This window comes from Coffea arabica, chromosome 3e (genome assembly GCF_036785885.1).
Source record: "Coffea arabica cultivar ET-39 chromosome 3e, Coffea Arabica ET-39 HiFi, whole genome shotgun sequence".
Classification (NCBI taxonomy): domain Eukaryota; kingdom Viridiplantae; phylum Streptophyta; class Magnoliopsida; order Gentianales; family Rubiaceae; genus Coffea; species Coffea arabica.
Window position 1 is genome coordinate 42,589,595 of NC_092315.1, and position 10,606 is coordinate 42,600,200.

The 10,606-nt window shown below is 40.2% G+C and overlaps 2 protein-coding genes across 2 annotated transcripts; both read right to left on the reverse strand.

Annotated features, from left to right (window-relative positions):
• Nucleotides 1-668: 668 nt before the first annotated feature.
• Nucleotides 669-1,127, reverse strand: LOC140038527 (uncharacterized). Its single transcript, XM_072083908.1, has one exon. It carries the CDS (start codon nt 1,125-1,127, stop codon nt 669-671), a length of 459 nt encoding a protein of 152 aa, XP_071940009.1.
• A 5,889-nt stretch (nt 1,128-7,016) lies between these two features.
• On the reverse strand, nt 7,017-8,677 carry LOC113736854 (endochitinase EP3-like). Its single transcript, XM_027264029.2, has 2 exons — nt 8,166-8,677; nt 7,017-7,571 (listed from the first exon to the last, which is right to left on the reverse strand). The coding sequence occupies exons 1-2, from the start codon at nt 8,572-8,574 to the stop codon at nt 7,159-7,161; spliced, it is 822 nt and encodes a 273-aa protein (XP_027119830.1). The 5' UTR covers nt 8,575-8,677; the 3' UTR covers nt 7,017-7,158.
• Nucleotides 8,678-10,606: the final 1,929 nt, after the last annotated feature.

Genomic DNA, 10,606 nt, shown 5'->3' on the forward strand with positions numbered 1-10,606 from the left:
CCCAAAAGCCCTAAGCACATTGATCAAAAAAGGCCATACTACCCGGTCATAAGCTTTCATCATGTCCAACTTCAATGCCACATTCCCTCCCCTTACTTTGCTACCCATACTAGAAATCAGTTCCTGAGCTAGCAGATAATTATCCGAAATTAACCGCCCCCGAACGAAACCACTTTGATTCGCAGAAATTATCTTGGGAAGGATAAGCACAAGTCGAGCCGCTAGAATCTTAGAAAAAATCTTGTTCACAAAGTTACACAAACTGATCGGGCGAAACTCAGAAAAACACTTTGGACGTGCTACCTTGGCCAATAGAACTATGGAGGTAGCAGTAACCCGTCGTGGAAGCTTCTCTCCACAGAAAAAACTTTGCACCGCTCTATACACATCTCTGCCAATTATATCCCAGGAGGAGGTAAAGAATTTACCAGTGAACCCATCCGGACCGGCGGCACTATCCCCGTCCATCGCAAAGACCACTTCCCGCACTTCCTCAAAGGATGGAATATTCTGCAACTGCTCATTGTCATCCTCCGACAATAATTTTGGGATGACCCCCATGTACCTCTGAGTTTGCTAGAGCCTCCTCCATCGAAAAAAGAGACTAGAAGTACTTGATTGCTTCAGCCTCGATACGCGCGTCCTCAGTCACCCACTCTTGATTGGCATCATGTTACCCCATGAATCACTGCTTGCATATGCCGTTGCTTCACCACCGAGTAGAAAAATCTGGTGTTCCTATCCCCCAACTGCAACCATTTGACTCTAGACCTTTGCTTCCATAGGGCCTCCTCCATGGCCAACGCACGACTAAGCCGAGCCTGGGCCTGATGTAACTGCAGTTGATCATTCTCAGAACCCCCTCCTAACATACATTGGTCCAATCTAGCCACTTCCGCCTCCGCCTTCCTAACATTGTCAGAGAAATTCCCAACTCTCTCTTTATTCCACGCTTGAATACTCCTCCTTAAACGTTGTAACTTTGAACAAAGGACGTGTAACGGGGGTCCCTCACACTCCTGCTCCCAAGACTGCTTCACCACCCCCAAGAATTCCTCATGGTCAGCCCAGGCGTTAATGAACCTAAAACACCGAGGTTTGCTATCCAACCGGGTAGATACCGCCATGAGCAACGGGGCGTGATCCGAAGGATGTCGCGCCAAATGATCAACCGTGACAGATAAATGTAAATCCATACATGCCTCATTCAGTAAGATACGATCCAGCCGCTTCCAAATCCTCGCTCTACCGTGGCGGTTATTACACCAAGTAAAGTTCGACCCTGAGAAACTCCTGACGGGATATTTTGTATCAATGCAAGTTTAATTCCGATTTTACACCCGTTGGACTGCAAGTATACAGGTCGCAATTGTAGTACAAGATGTATATCGGGTCGATCCCACGAGGAGCAATTCAAACAATTACTAAGCCCTTATTTTCTCTATTATTTAGACTAACAATTAATTTGAGCAGAGAAAATCTAATGCTGTAATCTACAAATCTGATATACAAATCTAGTTTAACAAATGCTGAATGCAAATAGAGAAATTTCACTTAAGGAAGATTCTAGGGATGTAGATTCCACTTATGGCATAAACAATACAAATGAATGGATTTACTTCTTGCTATTATTCTTGTTTAACCACAGATTCATTTCCAAAGTTTCCAAGACTCATTTTCATGATGAAATGGCCTAAAGCAATATAGATTTCCCTATTTTCATGGTGAAATACTACTACTACTCTGTTTTATTTCATGAAATGCTAAGTAATCCACCTAAGTGTATCTTTATTTTCATGAACATACAACTCAAGCTCTACTCATGTGTTTCCATTGTTATTACCAATTCTCATTGAACAATAACAACTATAACCAAACTATTGGTGATCAATCAATAGCAAGTAATCACAGCTACACAAGTAGACAAGTTAATACAAGATATAACAAGTGTAAATCACATTCAATTTATACTATTTAGCCATAAGTTTCATCTACTCCCTAGATGAAGAAAGTTAGCTACTCATGTATGATTCAACAATCAGAATCACAAGTTTATTGCTGCAAAACATCATACAGTACAAGTATAAGAAAGATGAAAGAAAGCTTAGCCAACTGAAGGTGAAGCTCTCTAATTCCTGCTATGCTCTTGCACAATCTGATTACAAGTGAAAAACTCCAAAGACAAAATTGCTTCTCCAAGACTCCTAACTAGAGAGAAACTTGTTACAAAATGAAAAACTAGCTACGTATGGTCATCCTCTGCTTCTCCTCTGTGTTTCTGCATAAAAGGTGGAAGAAATTCCATTCCTCTCACTTCATAATTTCCTCCACTCAGATTTTGTAAAAAGAAGTCAAAGATATGATATTTCCTTTTGTCCATACTCATTTGGTCTTTTCTTTTGTTGCAGAAGCATGTGCCACCGATTTCTGTCCCTCAAAATAGCTGGAAAGTTGTGAAAAAGGTAAAGAAAAACGGCTGTTGCACTTGCTGAGGAGAGAGACAGATCCGAGCCTCGGATCCGAAGAGTGAAAATGGATCCGAGCTCGGATCTTCAGGATCCGAGGGATTTCGTAATGGATCCGAGGTCGGATCGTCCTGACCTCGGATGCTCTCCGCCAGAAGTACAGACGAGGGTTCGGATCCATCTTGTGCACACGGATCCGAGCTCGGATCCGTGTTGACCAATTTCCAGTTTTTCACTTCTTCTCTTTTTTCTACATTTTTGCTCCTAATTTCTTGTGTACTTTGTCCTCTGGATGACCCTTACATTTCTTTGAACTTGTGCATGAATTTCATACATCAATTACCTTCACAAATTCACAAGATTAACGCATTAATTCACTCATTTATCAATTTTTTGAAACCTTAATCAATATTTAAGCAATTATCACCAAAAGAGTTCAAATATGGCTTAATCTTCTCAGAACATACCAAAAATTAATGCCAAATTCATACAAAATGTACGTTAAATATTCACTTATCAACTCCCATCAAACAAACCCGCAGAGCCCATAAAATCAACAAAATCTCTAGCCTCCGCCACCCTAAAAGGCCTCCCCCTCTTTTTTCCCACGGTTCAACGACCACATTGAAATCTCCAACAACAATCCAAGGCTTCTGATGCGGCTGACAATGCAACAACCCGTCCCAAAGAACCCTCATTTCCTCCCCCGTAGAGGCAGCATGAACAGCAGTAACAGTAAGTGGAGCTGGCAATTGAGGATGACAAATTTCCAGTGATAAAAATTGATCCCCCTCAGTCGCCACAGAACAAACAATAGGTAGGTTATAGAACACCCACAACAACCCCGACGAATGAGTTCGAACACAATCAAATCCTAATCTAATACGAAACTTCTCAGCACGAGACACGTGAACATGAGATTCACATACCACAAGTAATTGAAGCTTATTTGAAACTACCATATGTTTTAATCTCCTAAAATGAGAGGCCTTAGCAAGACCCCTTACATTCCAAAATAATGTATTAATCATCAGAAAGAGATGGACACGGCTCATGTGATCTTACCGTTGATCGGAGCTCCCTATCCGAAGGAAATTTGGCCCGCAGCCCTTTAGCTCTAGTCTTGGCCATCTGAAAAGTATCATCAACTACTTGAAAGGGGTGCTCCACTAGCTGGGCCACGTGAAGCCTTTCATCTGCCAATCCTACTCCTCTTGGAGATATATTCCCTGCTGCCGTGCGGACCTCTACATCAGGTTCGTCAGTCACAAAAACTTCCTGCACTACTGCACTGCTAGGCACTTCCTCACCACGCACCATCCCCTGCTCCACCTCCAGCATAACCTCTTGCGTCCCATGTTGCTGAGCCGAGTCGTCACCAACCTGAACAGCAACAGGCATCACCTCACCCAAATCAGTCTCCTGGTTTGCCGCAACATCACCCCCACCCTGCACAGCAAAGCCTGGCGGTGCCCCATGCATGGGCACGATGTCTGACCTGGCCTTCTCCCGCTGCTGTCCGGGAGTTGCATCAGACCCATCACCCCCAGCCCTCACTCGCAACGGAGGCTCTGAGGAGAGCACCATGGCGTCCGTATCCAACGCCCCCTTTGTCCCTCTCGGGGACAAATTCCCGGCAACTGTTCGGCCTACAGCACCATCCACCTCTCCCTCCACAAGAACCACTTCAATACGAGGCCCCTCGCCCCCCTCCTCACTGCTTTGTTCGCTAACCACCAGGTCTGCAATTCGCTCCAAGTCTGCTGCAACCGCGTTCTGAATTGCAACACCAACCAGCGACTCCAGCTCTCCTTGGTGGCCTGCCACCCCTGCTCCCTCACCTCCTTGCTGGCTATGAACCGCATGTAGAGATGCCGAGCGCATAACCAGGCATCCATCCGTCACTTCTGGCGCCCAACTCCCATCCTCCACTACTGGAACCCCATTGGTTTCACCATCCTCCCTCCCAGCCGTAACATCAGCAAGAGGCAACGAGAAAGGCACAAACCGCGCAGCCTCCTGGGGATCCTTGGTTTCCTGCTGTCTCGGCGGCGCCTCTAAGAAGACAACCTCATCCTCAGATGCTGCCGCATCCGTTGTAAACTTGTCGCGGGCACACCCCCCAGGAGGGGGCCTGACCTGGGCATCACCCTGCCCAACCTCAGCACAGGATGGAGACGCCCCACCCGGTAGTAGCAGCTCATGATGCGAGCCCAACGAATTGAGCACAAGGGGCGTTCCCTTTGCGACAGGAGGCTCTGCCCCTAGCCCAGCCGCACTAGGGTCTAGCTCCTCCCCACCAGGAGCCTTCTGCGTCGCGGCCTTATCCGCTGCTCCCCCAAAAGCCTGGGCCGAAGGAGAATCCCGCACCCTCTTTGCAGGCCTCAAGGCTGGCTGTAGAACGTGACACGCATCCACCCGATGGCCCTGGCGATAGCAGTGTAAACAATAGCTGGGCAAATTTTCTGGCCGCAGCTCTTGCCAGAACCCTTCATGGCCACCATTCCTAATCCAAACCCGAGGAGGTAGAGGCTTCATTAGGTCCACCTCAATGCAGAACCTAGCCACATTCGGTCTCGAGACAGCCATGGTAGCGGCGTCGACCAGTAAAGGAACGCCCACCAAGCCTGCGATTTGGAACAGAGCTTCTTCATGGAAAAAATGCAGAGGCAATTTGGGCAATTGGAACCACACCGGAACCACCGAAGGTTCACGATCAACATGAAAAGCTGGCGACCATTTAAAGACTCTCATTGGGATGCTATGGACGTACCACAACCCCCTGGACCAAAATCTGTGAAAATCTGCTTCATTCTGGAATTGAAAGAGTACATGGCGGCTATCAAGCAAACCCACCGGGACTGTTTCACGCAAATCAAGCTTGAGGAGGAAACGCCGAATCTCCTCCAACTTAGGCCTGCCTCTTGAGAATTTCCCCACCAACGCAAAGCGATATGGGACAGCAAGTCTCTCCAGGGAATCTGGCGAAAAAAGAACCGCTGGTTCTCCCTTGTGGGTGGTAAAGGATGTTTGGATAGAAAGCTGCGGCGTGGATGAGTTATCGGAGAAAAGGTCCGCAAACGATTTCCGAGTGAAGGTTGGGGGCGAGGAAGAAGAAGGAGGCCCCCCAGCAGGGGGCTGGAGGGCTGCCATGGACGAACAGCCCTCGCCGGCAAAAACCCTAGCTATGAGTGTCAGGGCGGCAAAACGCAAATCTTCCTGCAATTTTTCTTAAACGTAAGAAACCCCCGAGTCAATCCAAGGATATTCACGAGGTTTTTCCAGTAATTTTTCAGCATGAATGAGAAAAGAAGAATAAAGAAAAAAAAAAGTCAATAAATAATTTATTACTAAAAAAGAAAGGCCACAAATATTGAATAGGTTCAAATGGTGAAATCATATAAATATATACATGGGTTTCAAACAAAATTATTAGTTTTAAACCCCCATATATATCTATTGAATTACATATGTATAACCAAGATTAGCATGCTTAGATGAAATCCAATAGAGATAAATTACATGTTATTCATAATGTTCAAATAAAATCAAATAGACATACACGTGGGTTTATAGAAAAAAAGTTATTCGTACACATGATCAATGAGAGATGAAAAATTCATTTTGAAAAATGTGAGGGATAGAAAAATTCATTTTTTAAAATATGAGGAACGAAATAATTCATCTTGTGAAATATGAGGGACTATGAATCAGATTATTTAAAAATTTGATTTGACAATTTTGCCCTTACAAAATGATCACATGCAAGTCACGTGGTGGATTCCGACAAAAAACTAGTCGGAAACCTAGGTAGGGACCAAATTTGGTCAATATGAATTTGTAAGGGACGTAAAATTACACTTTTAAAAGTGAGGGATAAAAAAAGTCATCTTGTAAAATGTGAGAGACATTTTGAACGATTTTCCCAATATATAATTTTGAGGAACCAGGATTTGAGGCCAAATTACGGCAACCTTCAAGGCACTTCATTGTTTTCTCACAAATTTTGTTTATTTATTGTAAAAGATTAACTTTAAAGTGTCCTCAAATTTTCTTCCCTATTTTCTCTCAAACTTTACTCGTGAAAATTGTTTATCTTCATCTCATTGACTGTCTCCCCCAGTGTATACAGATGTATTATGGGCATTTTGGTGAAAGAAAGGCATAAACCGAGTTCTGCACAACTAAATTTTGCCAATAGCATATGAAAATATGAAGAAGAATAATAATAAATGAAGGATCTGTCTAACAGGTGTCCATAGAGCGTGATTAAAATATATGTCCGGTGTCATGTTTTTGGAAATGTAAAATTAATTAGAAAAAATAAATAAATACAAGAGAGAGTAGATAAAATTAAATAAGAAAAGTATATAAATGCAAGAAAGGTTAATAATTGTTAATAGATGTATATACATGATAGATTAGATGAACGTTAAATATGTTAGCTAGTGCCTTATTAGCACCCGTTAAAAAAACCCATAAATGAAAGATGTGATCACCAAATCATTGACAAAGAATGTGTTGAAAATGAAACAAGAAAGTCAAACATGATAAGGGATCAAAAATGGAATTTAATAATTGCAGATACTCCAAGAAGTTGAGTTGAAATCAGTTTTCCGTTCTGCTGTCAAAGAACTACAAAGGTACTCAACTTCTGCTATTTTTTATTAGTTTCGAAACTCTTACAAGTACCCTAGCACCTGAGATTATCACCGGGATCAACACCCAACTGGTCACAATATTCAGTATAATACTCAACACGAGCACTAACAGCGTCCGGATTTGCACCATCGCATTCAAGCTGTCCGTTAACGGCACGAATTGTAGCCCCAAAACCCTGACCAGAAATGATAAGATCATGACAATTGTTCATCCAGAACCACAAGGCAGTTTTGAATGAAATAACATTATCTGTGGCCACAGTTTCAGGTTCATTTAGTCCATCGAACCCTATGCTTTCACCTGCTGGTCCATAGTTAAAGTTCCATGATATTTGTAATGGACCCCTGCCGTAATATCCCTTGCCTGGCACACATGGGTACTGAGTGTTGCTCTCATCACAGTAATCTTTGGAGGGGCCGTCTATCTCTTCTATGTAGCACAAATCTGCGCAATATAGAGAAGTCTGTATCAATTATCACTGTATTCAATTGCATACATGAAAGCCACTCATTGATACATCATGGATTTTAGATATTTTTACTATTAAAAAAAATATAATCTAAATACAAAAATAAATGAGAACATAAAAAAAAATTGATTATTTAAAATCAGAATATATAGTCAGTTATAATAATCAATCAAGAACAACCCCAAAACAATGTCATCAATAATTAAGAAGGGACCGTATGTTATAAAGAAATTGTAAAGTTATAAGTAATCACAGACTAAATAAATAACCAATACAACAAAGTAGAAAAAAAAAGGAAAACAATAACCCCTCTGCCCAGTTATAAGAGACACACCCCTCATGATAAATTTCTTTTTTTTTTTAGGTAGGTCATTTTAACTTATTTGACAATAGTAAGTATTTCATATTAATGTCGTTATCTTTAAAGAAAGTTCTTGGACAACAGTGCACAGGGCAACATCCTATGTAGAACTGTACAAAGATTTAGTAAATAGGATCTCAGACTTAGAAAAGTTACTAAAAATTTCAAAAAAAACTAAATCTCCTTGGTGGAGTTGTTCAAAGCTTACGTCCAGTCTCATGAGTCACATGAGCAATGAAGGCAGCAATCTCCCTTTTAGAATCATCAACTGAACCAACTGTTCCAAACTCAGAATACGAATTCAGAGCTTCAAGAAATGCCGATGCAGTATAGAACCCTTTTCCAGCACAGCTTGAAGCAGCTTGATCAGAAGTCCCGCTCAAGAAAGCGTCTGTCACAACATCAGCAACTGAAACACCATTATTACCGCCATCTGATGCAGCGGTGCAAGGGCCGGACTGGCAGCCTTTGCCACAATAGTCGTCGCTGGTGCCACAATAGCCCCACTGGCTGCAGCATAAATCTGGTTCACAGTCACAGTTTTGGCTTGAAATCAGCTGGGAAAAGGACCCTACAAGAACTGCAATGGAGAAAATGATGATTAGAAAATTCTTCATTTCTGTACTTGAAGAAGGAGAAAAGGATGTGGACAGAAATTGTTTGAGTAAGAAGGATATTTATAGCATAGAGAACTGGAAAAGTGATCAGCTTGTGTGAAGTATGGAGAACTGCTACTGTTGGAATCTTGAAGTTGAGCACTGAAGGGAATGGATATAAAAAGCAATATTAGTGCTTGACTTTCAATTAATCTATTGACTTTGTCACTGTCAAATTGTAGCAACCTTCTTTCTTGGCATTCGGAATGGGAATTGTGGAAAAGAAAAAATTTGGCCAATTGATATCAACAATTGTGAGTACAAGTCACAAGTCACAAATATAATGCGTGCAAAAAAGATAACTTGATGTTGTCTGTATACATCTGATGTTAATGACGACTAACTATGTTGTAGTCCTACTTCAGTCTCGTATTTGAGTCAGAACACAGATGATATTTGTACCATTCTAGATCCACGGGCTGCCCTACTACACATACTTTTCATTTGGCTTAAAAAAAACATTTTAAAGGGTGTAAGCTTTACAATTAAAGCACGATCTTTACCGTATCATGCAAAGTATTGCACATGTAAAATTTGATCACTGTTGCAGTGAAAAGAACTCAAATGATCAAATTTTATCCAGTTGATAAATATAGAATCCTAAATAAAATGCATAGTCCTTTTTTTTTCCTTTAGAGTTCTTATTGCATACTATATGAATTAATTGGTAAAATTTTGGTAGCGTATAGGAAACGATACCAATATAAAAACTAACATTTACTACTCGAGGGCTTATTATGCTGCCCAATTTTTTGGTTTCTACCATGAGCTGAAAAAAAAATCTGTTCGAAGCATAAGTTTCCCCATATTCTCATAGACTTTACAAATGAAAGTAGAACTGGCAGAAAAGTCCAAAACCCAACAACCCGCCCAATCCGCCCATTAATTTCCATTAATTTTAAAGCATGGGTTGGATCAATTGGGTTATGAGTTTTGTTGGGTTGGGTAAGAACAACCCAATTTATTCACTGGACGGGATGGATTTTTTATTTGAGTACCCAATACCTAACTTGTTTAAATGTAATTCAAAATAATAAATACAAGATTCAATACACATATGTCCAACTATTTGCATTTGGACATGTGTTAATAATTCATTGATTAATTTGTATTCAAAATTCTCATATATATATTTTCAATCAATTTTTTAAATTTTTATTTAAAAGAAAAAAGAAACTTGAAATAAAACTCATGCTTATTTTACTTTTATAACAGTAGTTAAACTTGCTTAACTTTTATAATAATTTATTATGCCTTTTAAGAGTATGTTGTTTTCCTCCCCCTTTTTTTTCTTTTTTTTTTGTGGTTGTTCTCAAGTTGCTACTTGCTTTTGTTTGTTAATATTTCGTGTACGTAAATAGAGTTTTAAATTTGTTCTAATTGCATTCTTTTTTAATATTTCATGATGGCTTTTGTTTGTTAATATTTCGTGTATGTATAATATCGTACAAATTTCTTTTTTAACCTTTTAGCATTATATAATTTCGGATTCTTCAAATTTACAAACAAAAGCTTACTTTGTATTAGCCTAATTTTTCGATAATTCAAAATAATGCGATCTCGATGGTAAAAATGTCAGAATAGTTCATGAATTCACCTCTCATTTATTTCTTAAAAAGTTTGGGATTTTCTTTAATAATTTTTTGGGGACCAATACCAGTTTTACAAGCATATAATATTTTCTGCTTTATATCAGAGCTCTGGTAATTCTAAAAGATTAATATGACAATAGCATCAAGTATGATCCTAGATGATTCTAATTAATCAGGTGATGAATTATCTAACTATATCAAATCAATAAAAAAAAACCTTCTAATATATATTATATGTATATAGATCATGATATTAACTTCAAATCAATATAGTTGACTTGCGGATTCTATTTTGTTTTGATTAATTATGACAACTTGGGCATGGCTAGTCCAATGATTTCATTTTGTCTGAAGCAAATACCTCCAATCTTCAACTTCATGAGAAACTTGGAATCAGCAAG